At 36.7% G+C, this 15500-nt stretch overlaps 1 protein-coding gene across 18 annotated transcripts in view; it reads left to right on the plus strand.

The window, feature by feature from the left end:
* The window catches only part of KCNMA1 (potassium large conductance calcium-activated channel, subfamily M, alpha member 1), a 502219-nt gene that overhangs the window by 396684 nt on the left and 90035 nt on the right, over positions 1 to 15500 (plus strand). For 8 of the 18 annotated variants that reach the window (XM_009888640.1, XM_009888641.1, XM_009888645.1 and 5 more), the window contains one exon: positions 996 to 1072. In XM_009888640.1, the coding sequence (XP_009886942.1) occupies positions 996 to 1072 (77 nt within the window). Of the gene's footprint in view, positions 1 to 995; positions 1073 to 4575; positions 4585 to 10981; positions 11156 to 15500 lie in introns of all 18 variants that reach the window. The other 10 variants (XM_009888636.1, XM_009888642.1, XM_009888637.1 and 7 more) reach the window with 3 other exon arrangements.

Consider the following 15500-nt stretch of genomic DNA (forward strand, 5'->3'; position numbering starts at 1 on the left):
GAATCCTGGTAAACTGGAAGTGCCCAGCTAGAGGCCAACTGCATGATCCTCATGAATGTTTCAGAGCACCCTTACATGACAAGTTGACTTGACAGGCACGATTAAACTCTCCTGTGGGCAGCCTGATGCATATTTATTAAATTCAAATTGTGTTTTAATCTTATGTAAAGTCAAATGTTTACCCTTTCTCACTTCCTTAGTTCTTGTGCTTCACCTAGTGGTGAGCCATTTGATACAAGAGTAGAAGTTCATAACCAAAAACATTACATGGAAACCTAGATGGTTCACCTTGTTAATTGCATATTTTTGTTTGAAATTTTGGCTTTTGTCTGTTCAAAACCAAAATGGTTCTGCTCTATTTGGATATAAAAGACAAAAAAATAGTCTGAATTTCTTTTTTTTTTTTTCTTTCTTTCTCATTTATACGTTCCTTTAGGAACTTATTTTGAGTGGGTTTTCACTTTCTGGTTCTGGTTGGATTTTTTTTTTTGTAAATAGAATAGCTGATGTTACTGTCACATCGATCTCATTGCGGTCTCTCATTGTATCCAAAATGAAGTTCTACTTGTGACCAGGCTGAAAAATTTGCCAAGGGTGCTAGACAGTCTTTACCAAAAAAAAAAAACCCCAAACTGGTATATCCGATAAGAGCAGAGAATTTGTTATATATTTTTTTTTCATGACAAAACTCCTTGGATACCCTTTTTTCTAAGATAAAAGACAAATGAACTGATACACTGTGTCATCATTGTCATCCCTTCTCCAAATAACTTTTCAAGTATATTGAAAGAAACACTAATTTGGAGTCTTATGTTTGAAATTAATGATCTTGCAGCAAATATTTCCTACTTTAAATGTCTAAACCTTTTCAAAGATTAAAGGAAATTAGTGCTGGCATGTTTCATTAATTTGGCACTGCAACAAGAGGAAATGTGGGACTAATTTCATTTGTATGGATTAAGAAATGTGTCAGTTTTTCCATTCTTTCTCTCTAGGGCATTTTTTTACTGCAAGGCCTGTCATGATGACATCACGGATCCCAAAAGAATAAAAAAATGTGGCTGCAAACGGCGTAAGTAATATTTCCATCACTCCCTTCCTCTCCTTTTCATGAATTCTTCAGCCTTAAAGAATAGCTGTACATGCATTTACATATTTTACACAGTGGTACAGAAAAGCTAAGAAATAAATGCACAGCAAAATAGTAAGTGGCATTTGCATTTCTGAAGTGCATATATTTTTATTACATTTCACACCACTCACACCTGTTTCTTCATTAAAAAGTCCATTAGGGTCCAAAGCTAGCAAAACCTGAAGAATTAAATCGAGTGAGATCTAATTGTGGAGCTTTCTGAGCTAAGAATGAGCTAACAGTGAAGTTCTGCTCTCTTGCATACCATGCAGAAATCCAGTAATTTGAATAGTTTTCTGTAAAGTGAAGAAGTGCTATCTACCTTTCTGAACGTGGTTCTGTACAAGAAGAAACTAGGGAATAATATTCCATCATATAACTATTGGAATAAATCATTAATGAAATAAACATTCAGTTTTACTGGAGGAAGGGATTGTCTGGAAGAAATTAAATATTAGTGCCTCTTACATAAATCCTTTTAGAAGATTCCATAGCTGTAACGCTAATATGTGGTTTAGTTAAGTTCTTAGGTCTGCTCTTTAAATAGTTTGGAAAATTTTGCATGAAGAAATAATTGAATTTTAGGATCAAAATCAGGCTTTGCATCTATATTTTTATAAATATATAGCAATTAGCATTTTATCTAGATATACTTTGAAAGGACTTTTTGCAGGAACTATCACAACTGTATTTTGGGCCAAAGATGTGTTTTACCCATGCATATTTTGTAATACTGATATCAAAAGGACTGTTTCTCAATAGTTATCTGAAAATTTATGTGTATTCTGCCATGAAAAAGATCATTCAGTTTAAAAGTACTGATGAGGTACATTGAAAGATCTTAGAAGAGGTTGATCGTGTCTATTCTACTATTGCTTTTAAAAGGGAAAAAAACTCTTATTTATAGGTCCAATTATAGTGTTGTCACTGCACTGCCTTAGAGGATGGAAGAAAGCCTAAACTGGACCTTCTCTGCCTTTAAGGGGTGCCTGTAGTGAATGAACTCTTGAAGATTATTTTAAAAAGACAAATTATGTCACTGGAGTTTTTACAGAAACTCCTCTCCCTGCAGAAAACAGGACTTTGGAACAAAGTAGTATAATTGAGAGGAAGCAGCTGAAACACTGACAGAAAATGGTATTTATCCTCCCAGTAGCCACAAGGAGAGAAAAGCACATGGAAAGCATGCCTGATGTGGAAGGAATGTATGCATTGCCTAACATATTGGAAAAATATTGTTCAAGAACAGTTTATCCATGTGAGAATGTGACCTTTGAACTGCTGCCAAAGCCAGTGAGGCTGCTGAATAACTTCTGGTAAAGCCAGTTACAGATGCCTTGGGGTGTCTGTAACTCTCAAACCCAATCTTTTTTTCCAAATTACCCAACGGTTAAAGAGAAATATGTTACCTGTTTAATTTTATCTGATTCTGTCAATATTTTATTTGTACTTTCTTAGCTACTCCTCCTTCACATGGTGTATGCTTTTCACACATGTGCTGATTAAAAATAAAAATCCCAAAGATCTGTCATTTCAATGTGAGATCTACACTTTTCATTGAAATCTTTTAGAAGACAGGAATCAGAAATTAACAGTATAAAGGGCAAGATCCCTTTATTATACATTAGGGAAAATCAATATAACCTCCTCAGTACTAGGAAAACAGGGAAAAAACAGAGTATCTTGTGACCCAGCCAACACAATGGATCTATTACCAGCAGTGGGCCTATGGAGAGGTGAGAGTGACAGCTTGTGTGTAGCACTAGGAAATGTTCCAAATGGACAGGCACACATATCAGTCCAATATATGAAAGGATGCTGGACAGATGAAGAAACAAAATGATGGGGTTAGTGAGGCTGAGAGAAGCAGCTGTCAGAGCTGGTGCAGCGAACACTAAGGAGGGCATCCTCTGAGCCAGGTGAAAAAGAAAATAAAATGGTCAGTGAGAGTAAAATCTTAAATTTCCCCTTCATTGTCTCCCCTTTCCCTCTCCCCCCATCTTCCCTTTCCTCTCTTCATTCCCACATACACAAGCATATGGTCACAGATACCATAATAGCGGGCAGGTCTCAGTACAGCTGAGAACAGCTTCCACTTAGGAGCATGCTCACAACTATTAGGAATAATAAAATTGCCTTGCTTTTAAAGTTCCATCAATCAGAAAAAAATTAAATGAAAAATTTCAACAGTAATTAGTGATTTTTTTGGTGTCTCTAATTTTGATAACAATCTTGAGATCCCTTTTATGGGACCTGATATTTTTTTTCAAAGGTAAGTCTGTAGTGCAGTCTATTATTCACATAAAATATGTCTTAGCTTTAGCTTTCAAATCACTAATCACTTTTGAAAAATCTTGACTAAGTTATCCATCTGTAAGCTACACAAATCATTGGTCTTAAAAAGGCAGTCTAACCAAAACACAGCGTAAATTAAGAAAACTCTTTCTCTATCGAGTTAGGAAACTGTGAACTGATCTGTCAACAGCTAATATGTCAATCTGATTTTCAAAGACACTGCAAATAGTCACACATGTGTTTATGTAGTCCTATATGATAAATATATATTTTAATTAGCAAGTAACATAGCAATTAGAGGCAGCTGAATGCAGAAAAGGTGTAAGATGAAGTGGAAGGTTGTATGTAAAAATATTGACGCATTCAGGTGAATTAAATGTGAAAGAATATCTTTACATGGAAAACTTAATTATGGTGGCATTAATTAATGCAGCTTCCTGTGACAATTGAAAACCACATTCTTTAATAATGCATCGGAAGTTGCACATCAATTTAGATGCTGTCTGAACATTAGCTTGTGGTATTGTTGGGGTCTAAACGTGAGCCTGACCTACATAGCCATTTGTCCAAACCTGTTAGGCCTAATATTAATAATTCAGGGCAGATCAGTACGTTTCCACCAGGCCAGTGATAATTAAAGTAACCTCGCTTTCCTTTTGCAGTTTCTTTGCCATCCCTTTCTTCTTACCCATCCCACTCCCTGAATAACATATGAATGCTGATGTCACATTGCCCAGAGAAATGCTTATGTGGCTATTTTATTCACAGATTGTTAATATTTTCTTTGATGTTTTCAATCTCTCTCCTATTCCATTTAACTGTAGTTTTTGCAGCAAGGGGCCAAATACATGTATATATTTATATAAAATGCAGCCACATTGGGATGAAATCTCTAAACTGGATGACCTGCTCCTCCTGTTTCTTTCATTTTGTGCAACAGCTATGGTCTAATTCTCTATATATTTTTTCCAGTGACAGTGCTTGCTGTGAACGGTGGGGGTTGAACCCCAGAGGGGACATATCATGTGTACATTGATGTGTTTGAAGGAATTTCTTGTAATCTATGACAATTGACAAACTTTTGATTTATTTTTCCTCTTGCTGCCTTGGAACACGACCCCTACTATATTTTAACTGCACACTGATAGTGATCTATTGTGAGTAAAAATGGGTTCCCTGTAGCCCAGAGTGCGGTCCAACCTGTCTTTCTCTAGCAGAGAGTATTTTTGTTCAGTATTTTGGTTCTTTTCTTTATTTATGTTGCATGTAGCAGTGACGTCATACCCACAAGTTTCTCATCGTTTACACCCACGGAGATTAGGGTGACGTTGAAGAAAATACAGCAGTTTTCCCCTCTTCCACCTTTTTGCCCCTTTTTTTCCACAACCTTATTTTTTACCCCTATTTGAAAATGAGATCTTGGCAGTGGCATTTCCTCGAAATGATTCTAAAGATATCTCATGAATTTTAGGGATGTCGCTTAGGCTGGGGTAATTACCACTATAGCACTGTTTGCCTGGTTAAGTGCAATTCATTGTCAGACCTGTGTTCAATTTTTTTGTACTTTGTCTTTTCCATTGCATAGCTGACACAGAGTAACACAGCAGTCTTTTACTGTTCTTACCCAACTCCTTTCTCCCTGTCAGCAAAAAAAAAAAAAAAAAAGATGGGGGTAAAGCCAGACAATGAATTAAATTTGCGTCTAACTTTCAATGTGTAAACCTACAGATATCTTCAACAGGAAACAAGCTACAGTGATTATTTTCCCCAGCTTCCTAGTTTTGAAATTAATTCCATGAGTAGAGCCACACTGACTTTTCAGAATCTAAGCTGTAAAGTTTTACATTATTATTATACAGAGAATACAAACTTTATAGACCACTTCATGTCAGTCTAAGTCATACCACTTTAAAGTGTACGGAATCTATGAAGGCTCTCGTCAGCCACAGTGTACAGTTGTGATAATTTAAATAAGCACAGCATTTGGGACATGGAAAGAATTTGCTGCTTAGAAATACAAGCACTGGAAAGAAATGTACTGGTTATAGGGCAGTGTTGGATTATATGGGCTTATTCTTTCAAACAGCAAGAGGTATCAAATATTTAATAGCTGCAGTGAGGCATAACTGCACCAGGTTGAGGCTGCTAACTGCTCTGTATTACTGCAGCTATCCTAAATAAGTGAGGCTTTGAGAGTCTTTCAACATTTCACTAGATACTCTGAATTTATTGTTTGATAACACTTCAGGTCTTGATCAGGAATGAGATATTTTCCCCACCTCTCAGCTGTACCCACCATAGGATCTTGCAAAGAAACCGAGGAGAAGTTGACACTCCTGGAGTTGCATGATAAAGTGCAACTTTATCAAGTGCTATCTTGGGATTGTGATAGCCCTCATTATGTTTATCATTATTTACTATTTATCTTATTGTGGTGCACTGCAAGCTGCACTAAAGGATTGAGATCCTGTTGTGGTAATGTTGTGGTTTAAACCCAGCTGGCAACTAGAACCACGCAGCCTCTCACTCACACCCCCCTTCCTCCCCCCGCAGAAAGGGAGGGGGGGGAAGGAGGGGAAAGAGGAAGAAAACCTCGTGAGATGAGATAAAGACAGCTTAATAGAAATAATAACAGAAAAGGAAAAATAATAATAACAACAGTAATAGTGATGACAGGAGTCGCTCTCACTGCCCAGTGAATTGGAATGATCCCCAGCAGTGATTGTGGATTCCCGCCCCTGGCTAACCCCCCTTTATATACTGAGCATGACATCTGTGATACAGAATATTTCATTGGCCATTCTATCGTCTGTCTATACTTCTATGGGGAGCTGAAAAAGTCCTTGAATAGTGCAAATATCACTTAGCAACAACTGAAAACAATAGGTATTAATGACATTCCTTTCACAGCAATCACCAGAAGGAAAATTAACTCTTTCTCACTGAAACTAGGGCAGGTAGAAAGCATTCAATCAGAGGACAAAAATTTATCCAAAGATCTAATTTCAGCCAATAGAAAGACAGAGCAGAAAGATGGGGCAACAAAAAAAGCAGAGTGTGAAACAGGTCAGCACGATAAGAATCAATACTTAATAATAAACCAGAAAGGAACTAATTTCTGTGGATAAAATGATGAATCCTATTGACTTTGAGCCAAAATACTGGAAGTAATGTGGATTTATTTGAAGTTATGTATTAATTTTAAATAGATTCCTATGTTGAGGCCTTTCTGGACCAGAGAAGTCAGTTTAAATAGTAATAAATAAACAAATAAAAGAGCTCTTCATGCTAAGACGTTATTGAAAAAGCAAAGGTCATATAGCTTTGACTTGTTTTTTTTTTTTTCCATTTCCCCAATAGCTTCAGTTTGTTCAGAAGTGCAGTTAGCTTTGAGAACGCGCTGGCTGAGAGTCTTCTTTAAGGCAATGAAGGAAAGGGTATGATTAGATTTGAAAATTAAAATGAATTGGTCTATAAATGTGTCATTACTTCAAAACCAGTGAATCATTCTTATAGCTACCAAAATAGGGCAAAACATCCACTCCGGTCACCTGCTGTTTCTGCAGTTTTGATAAAGAACAGCACTGTATGAATTGTAGGAAACAACTAACCAATTGCAAGATAGTGATCAAGCTGACTTGGTGGTCTTGAAGTGGTTCTGTAAAAATTAAATAACAGAGAGATAGCTTTGCCTGTTGTGTTAAGAGAAAAATTCTCACAAACAGTTTGAGATACGCTGCTGTATTTTTCAGGAAACTGAAATTGTGCTGCGGGAAGTCCTTTCAGTATTTCAGTCTCATGATGCTAACCAGCATTGCAAAAAGGCAATCAAATCAGTTTGGTCGCCCTTTAATGCTGCTTTTATTGTACTCGTAGTGTGGATCATGAGAACGTGATGAATTGAAATGAAACTATGCATTTCAATTCTTAAGTGTAGCGGGACCTTTTTTGCCATTAGCTGGTCAAGAAACCTCCGGTTCTTCTTAACCAGCTGTTATCTCAAAGAGATCCACTAGATGTCCTCGTAGATCTACTTTTTATTACCGTTGAGGTCACAAGGAAAACTGCTATAGCGATGGGTGGAATACGAGGATTGGGAAAAATGTATGGTTTTAAAAAAAAAAAAAAAAAAAAAAAAACAACACAAAAAACCCCAACAAAACCAAGAGAGAAATTAAGATACTTTGTTCTGCTTGCTTTAAAAAAAATGGAGCTGTTCCTTGACATCTTAGGTAGAGAATAATCTGCAGTTTCCTTTGCTTATTTTTGCAGCTGGAAATATTTCCCATTACTGTTTGTGAACTCTAAGTAACACCTCAGATCCAGACAATCTAGAAATTTTGACTGGCCTTTTTGAGTTTTTGAGGTCAGAAAGCAAGGTACTGCCAGAAGCTTAGACATCTAAGGCGCATTCCTGCCTTATTAGAATGGAAGGCTATTGCCTTCTGCTTAAAATTGCAACAAAAAAAGTTTTTAAAAGTATTTATTTGCTTTATAAATAGTTGACAGAAATTTTGCTTTCATTTTGCTCTTAACAAATCAGAAAATGACGAGTTTATAGATGCCTTGTTTTGTCAGTAAATTATTTAAGTAGTCTGATTTCCGTGTCCATGATAACTTTCCCTGAAATTTTTACTAGTTCATTTTACAAAATGCTGTGGGATAGTCATCATACTGAATAGAAGTATCTGTTCTTCCTTTTCATCCATTTATTATTCAATTGAATATAGGGAAATAATTTCCTTTATGTCCCAACTTATATTTTCACCAGTTGCAAATAACAGTTCTATTCAACATCCATAACATTTCTCTGCATAGAAATGAGTTGATTCTTATGCAGGTGCTACAGGTGTCAAATGAATTTAACACCCACCCAGAGCCTGTTCTTAAGGTCCCCCTGTCTCTCTGTTGATTCCCATTTTTTGTTGATGTTTATGGAAGTTTTATAGGAAAAGGTATGTGTGTGGCTGAACCATTTAAAATCATTTCTGTCTTGTCTTTGATCTTGTCACTGGTCATGCCTACTAATAATCCATGTTTTGTTTTATTTAAAAGAAAATAAGTATTGTATTTGGTATGAATGTAACAATGACTGTATAAAAGGAATGAAAAGTAACAGCATGTTTTCTTTCCGAAATGTATTGCTCTGATATGCAGTTGCTTAAATACTGGTTGAAAGCCTTATAGCAAGTCCTTTCTGCTACTTATATTTCCAGGTCCAAGCCTGTTTCCTGCATGTTAATGATGTGAAATATTAAAATGATGCATGATCTCCAGAACAACTGATAATAATTGTTAAAAACAGTCCCTGAAAGGGCATTGCTTTTGAGAAGCGCCATGAAGTCCTTCCCCTATTGAACAGAAGGGCTTAAATTTCCCACTTCATTGGTTTAAATCTGATGAAAATGGTACAAGTTTTCCTTCTCAACCCTCTTTGCCCTTAAGGATGATTTCTTTTAATTTTCATAAATGTGTCCTATCTTATTATTGACTGTTGACAAGATACGGCTACAAGTAAATGAAAAACAGGGACTGTTACTAACCAATGACACAGCAGTTGAGAATTTCTGAGCAGTGTGTTTTGCTACAGCATTTGATTAGAAAAAGTCCTTCAAAACAGCTATAATGAAAACAAAATGGGCCTGCCTTTTACATCACCTACTGTTAGTGTGTCTCACAAATGCCCTTTATTTTTCTTTCATTTCCTTAAAGTGAAAATAATAAAATAGGCATAATGGAAAGAATTCCACATTTCTGGTAACATATTTCACTTTATCATATTTCTTTTTCTGCCCAACTTTTCAATTTTAAAGAATGTGTTGGGAAGAGTTAGACAGAGGGAAACCATGGGAAAACAAATGCTGTTTTGAATTTTCTGTGTAGTTTGAATGTGTATGCATCAAAAGCTGCAGTGGAAGCCTTCTTACTAAAAGCCAAGCTCTGAGGAATGGTGTACCATGCAATGAACAAGCCTGATGCTGCATGATGACTTTCTGAACAGCTGTAAGATAACTCTACTAGGATGCTAAAAGAACATGGCATTAGTCATGTGAGCAAAGTTTTAGAGGAATGGAGTCGCTGCTGAAGAGATCACTCATTCATCTCCCTCAATGCCTGTTTTCCACAATCATAATGTTACCCTTGCTTGACAACTATACTGTATGGCAAGTCATCAAGGCCTTAGAACAGGACTTGACCCATTTGAGCGATTTCAGTCCCTCTTCCCTGGTGACTGTGGCATTAAGAAACTGGAAAAAAAAAAGAGAGAAATTATTTTAAATTTAATGTCATTACCATAATGCAGAAAAGACATCCTAAACTGAAGGTACAGGCCCGAGAAACATTACCTTTTTTCTGCATTTGCTTTTAAGGTTTTGTTTTTGCCTGTCAGTGTTCTGTTTTGTTTTTAGTATAATTGAGTCAGTTCAATCTAAACCATTACCAAAAGTGTTGGTTCAGTGCAACATGTGAAACAATCTAAGTGGCCTTTGGATTTCTTCAAACTTAATCGTACCTGTGATTCAGGTAACATACAAAATTGTACAACGGTAATTACACATTCCCCTGACTGAAGGATTTGAGCGTTCTGTTCTAACCTGGCACACCTTTTGGAATTAGCCTCTAATTCTACATTCAGTTATATGGTTCACGATCTACCTTTGAATCCAGAGCAGAAAAACACACCAATGATTGGGTCAGCATGTTTCAACGGACCAATGCTCTGTGTGCTTTTGGTGATGCCTTATTTGTGAACTGATTTTAATGTCAAGCATATTTACCATTATTAGTTGTGTCTCTTATATGGGCAAATTTTGGTATTCTGTCAAGAGTTAATTTGAATTCCTGAAGATGCAATGTAAAGAAAGTAAATTTTTCAGAAAATTTTATGAACCTCTTGTAACTCTTCAGTAATGTGTAATTTATTGCAATAAAGCAGTTCCCTGGCACAGTTTAATACAGAGAAATCATTAGCATATGTTTAAGAATAAGTATATTTATATATATGTATATATATGCATGTATGTGTATAATGTATATGTATGTGTGAGTGTGTGTATGTAAGAATATGTGTGTATGTGTGTATTTGTGTGTATACATACATATATATATAGATATATAAAAGTCTTTGATTTTTACAGGAAGTAGAGTAGGCCAAAAATATCGAATTGATTAGCAACTTTAGATTTTTCTTTTCATTTTAGCCCAGTAGTATTAATTGTGCCAAGGGAAAAATATATTCTTAGGATTCTCTGCTTTTACCATGTTCTTTTCCGATCCAAACACTCGACTGTAAACAGTAATTCTTCCCCATGTCTGCGGTCACCCTATAAGACTGAACAGAAATAAAGAGCAATTTATCTTTTGCCCTACTTTTAATCTACAGCCAAAGTGTTATCAATAATCTCATTGCATTTTTTTTCCTGGGTCAAGACTGTTAACATAAACTAAGGCCTGTATTAAATCCCTTAAATTACCTTCCAGCTGCCTTGTTATATATAACCTTGCCATTAACCTGCTGCTCTTCCTCTCCTCCCATCCAACACATGGTTATAGCCAAGATGTCCATCTACAAGAGAATGAAACTGGCATGTTGTTTTGATTGCGGACGCTCTGAGCGTGACTGCTCTTGCATGTCAGGCAGTGTACATAGTAACATGGACACCCTTGAGAGAGCCTTCCCACTTTCTTCTGTCTCTGTTAATGATTGCTCCACCAGTTTACGTGCCTGTAAGTTTTAACACCAACACATGCTGTTCCATGTCTGTGGTGTCTGTGGTATCATCCCCGTCTTGTGTCGTACATTGTAGTTCTGTGAGTTTTACTGGGCTGATGCTTTTTAAAAACGTCAAACCCAAGTTTTAATACAGCTCTGTATTTATATTTCTGTTTTAATTTCATTTTAATACAAAAACCGTAATTCATTATTTTGCTTTGTGTGCTCCTTATGAAGCATGCTTTTGCAATAGCATGCAGGACCTTAGTAGTGCAGTTTGGTGACATCTTTTTTATTTAATTCATACAATATAAATTGTCATTAATAAGTGCTTCAGTGGAGGAACAGGCCTGTGTCTAAACCTATGACTGATGCTAAGCGGACAGCTTCAATAGTGCTGGCACTAGAGCAGCATACAATAGGCAGTGAATAAATGTACAGGATACAACTTAGAAGCTGAATTGTTAGTAGCTGGAGTTCTATTCTATACTGCTTCCAAAACTACCCCTAGTTTTGTTTGTAACCCTTCATTCTCAGTAAGGCAGGACCTTCCATCTAATACAGAAACCGCAGAAGTAAAAATGGTTATACCTTTTGTAGTGGTTTTTTTTAGAAGGGCTTGACTGATGCAAACTTCCTGATGCAAACTTTTTGAAACTCACTGTAGAATCTGTCCCATAGGACAGTACCATTCTGGAATATGCCCCAAAAGCTCTTTTGAAAGATCAGAGTTGAGAGGAAGAAGACAGAGATGTTAGAACAATTCTGTGTAGTCATTAATTCTTTGGGCAAGTGGTAGGGTGTGATGTTATCAGTGTGATGTCACCAGTTGAGGAAGATTGTTCAATAAAAAGGTGGGGTTTTGTTTTTTTTTTCATTCTCTTATCCTCTTTAGACATCCATAACAGGCAAAACTATATCTTGGGACAGAAACCTGTTTTCCTTTGAGGCCCCATCCCTGGAGGTGTTCGAGGCCAGGCTGGACATGGCCTTGGGCAACCTGGTCTAGTCAGAGGTGTCCCTGCCCATGGCAGGGAGGTTGGAAGTCGATGATCTTTAAGGTCCTTTCCAACCTAAACCATTCTATGATTCCTTAAAAATTTCCCTACCCGAATGGCAAAGGAAAACTATAAAATTATTCAGATGCATCCATAAGGAGTATTAGGAGTTTTGATCAGGAAGCATGTCCGCTTTACGTTACAAGTCATCACAGATAAAAATGCCTTCCACTACTAAGAGTATAATGGAGTTAGCAGATTATGCATCTGGTTGCCTTTTGTTACCATATGTGTATTGCAGTATATAGTCCAAGTGGTTGAATGACTTTGCTTTAACTATTTTGACATTTGAACTATTTTTCCAGACACAAATGTGGAGTATATAACAATTTAATGATTTTTGTTAGCATTTTTTGTCTAAAGACTGTGTCAGTTAAACTGATTCTAATAGGATTTCTTAGAGATTTTACCAGAAATCTTCTCTCTGTATATATGTATAAGCACTCTGAATGTCCTTTTTTCTTACTTGATTGCAACTCATGCATCACCTCAGGGGAGGTGGTTCCCAGTTTTAAGTCCTATTTTAAGTTACAGGAGTTTTTATGCTTTAAAGAGACCTTTATTGGAGTAAAACATAGCAAAACACATTTTGTTAAGAAAAGTGAACAAGAAACCTTCCTGGATTGAGAATTACTGCAGGCGGTGTTACGCAGCCTAACAGCCTCAGTAACACAGTGCCTGGTATAGTTTGCATTACTACAGACTAGTACAGAGAGTACGTGGTTGGGTCCCGGCACTGGTGTTAACAGCAACCAGACCAGGCCAAATGAATATGTCCCCTGCAAACGGGTAAAATTTTTGCTATTAGCACTGTTTGGCAAGGAAAGAAAAGCCATAATTTGTAGGCTTACCATAGCTTTCAAGTTCACTTAAGACTCTACAGAGGCAGATAAAGTAAACATTTTTGATTGTGTTGCCTGCTGAGCCAAAACCCTCCACAATAATGGTATTATTGCCACGGAAAACAATACTGTTGGGAAACACGTTAGATCCATGTTATGTTTTGAAGGATAAGCGATATTGACAGCTTTGAGGATTTTTAGCATCCTATCTTTCAAGGGCCTTTTCCCCTCTTCATCACTCCATCAAATCAAAAGAGATCTCGCTCTTCCCCTTGTGAGACTAGTCACCTTTGGCTGTTAATAATAAGTATGAAAATCAATACCAATTCACACTCTTTGCAAAGCAGCATAAGCCTTTCTTTTCCAATTAAAATATATATATACACACATGCAACGTTTCACTGGCAAGGCTTCAATAGAAATCAGTGTGTTTTCTTTGCAGTGCATAGGGGTCGTATGATGCCCATCTTGACAGAGCTAGTTAACTCAAAGAATGGCGGTGAGAGTCAGCTTTTCATTAAATATGAGCAGATGTGAAATGTAGAGTGTTTGACAATTAGAAATGGCAGCAGCAGGGCCCCAGAATCAAAGTGAGGTCAGATTGGTGGATCAGATTACCTCTCTTACATTCTTTAGTTGTTCTGAAAATCATTTTGAATTAGTGTCAGTGGAGCCATGATGGGTTTTGCCCTTTGTCTTTTATGCTAGGACTGTATTGTTTCCCCAGACACTCATTAAAGGTCATTATACTATTACAAGGCTTGCTTTGGTCGTGGTGCCCCAGTTGGGTTGGTTTGCTTCTACAATTGCTTAATGCATTTCTTTCTTTCCTTTTTTTTTTTTTTTTTAACTTTTGGTTTTAAAAGCAGGCTTTTTTTTCTTTTCAAGGTAAATAAAATCACAGACCATTGTATGAAACTTCTTGAAACAATGAGTAGCTTTTGTAAGAATATGATGTCAAGTAGAAGATATCAATTTACATATTCAATGATGTACACAGGATTTAGCGTACTAATTGTATAATATGTAGAGAAAGTGACACTGGTAGTATATTTTCCACTGTGAAACAGTTTCTGTGTTACTAGATTCTTGCCTGTACTTCCAGCAAATGAAAATCATAATTTGATTAAATATCATTACATTAAAATAGCTTTTGAGTTTATAGGCAGTTGTCTGGGAAAAAAAAAAAGATATAATCTTTCTAAATGTAAGGAAATAGAATTTAAATTTTTTTTTGTATCTACATTTTTTCAGGTTTAGCTGCTTTTCATAGTTTGCTACGTGAACAGCAGGCAAATGGTCCAAGTTTTTTTTGTACAGGAGACTCAAGTGAATGAGAATGAAGAGAGACACTTAGCCACTGAAAAACCTGGGCTGGTTTATACAGTGAAATTATGTTACTAATGTGTGATGTTTCTGCTTAGGTCTGAGCCAAATCTTGGGGAGTGCCATTCAAATGATTAATTCATACAGACAGAATCTTAACCTGAACCATTTAATTTCTGTGTTTCTGTATCACCATATGGCTGTGCTTCTCAGGAACATCAAAAGTTCATGTTCCAAAAGGAAACCTTTTCTAAACTTGTCACTGTGCCCACTGCCATGGGAATCTAAACTTCCAAGGACATTCTTGATACTAGGCCCAGGCATATCTAATTCAGCTTGTGAGAAAACATGCTTTGGCATGCTCTGATAGTTCTGAGAAGCTTTATGTGAAGACTTTGACTTTGGTGAATATCAGGGATCTCTGGAGAAGAAAGACAAGACTAATTATCGCTATATTTTGAATGCAAGGTTCAGCCCAAATTCCTAGCCATCCTATTTGGAAAGAAAGACCATGCTAAGGCAAGCTGAAAAAGCTTAACTTTTGAAAGTAGCCAAAGCATGTACCTGTGTACCAAGCCCAGTTTTGAAACATATATTCTGTCTGGTCTTCAAGTGCCATCACGTGGTTTATGCTGAACAGAAAAGTTAGCTGCTGGAACTTTCTCAAAGGACCTAAAATTTCATTCTGCAAGATTAGATGAACGCTTTGGGTAGCTTGAGTAAGGATGGCTGTTGAACCAAGTTTGGTACACTGAGCTGAAGCTGTCTGGCAATGTGGTTTAGCAAGTTAAGTCAAGGAATACTCTTGCTTCATTGACCTGTGATACTTAGGGCAGTGTAGACCCTGCCTGTGTGTGTGTTTAAAACTTAAAAAAAACCAAATTCTATAGCGAGAGTTGAAATGACATGTCACTTACTGATTTAGCCAGAGAGAAGAATGCATAACACACACACATTGGTCAGCGTATCTAAAACTTACCAGTTGTATAACTATGCTTGGGCTTTTCTAAATGAGTTGACTATTAAGTCCTGTATTCCTAAATTACTGGCTGAAAAGACAGTGTAGTCTTTATTTCTCCTAGAGTGCAAGAACCGTATCTTCTGCTTTCTGCAGAAGAAAACTAACCTACTAC

This window comes from Charadrius vociferus, unplaced genomic scaffold (assembly GCF_000708025.1).
Source record: "Charadrius vociferus isolate BGI_N301 unplaced genomic scaffold, ASM70802v2 scaffold187, whole genome shotgun sequence".
Taxonomy (NCBI): Eukaryota; Metazoa; Chordata; class Aves; order Charadriiformes; family Charadriidae; genus Charadrius; species Charadrius vociferus.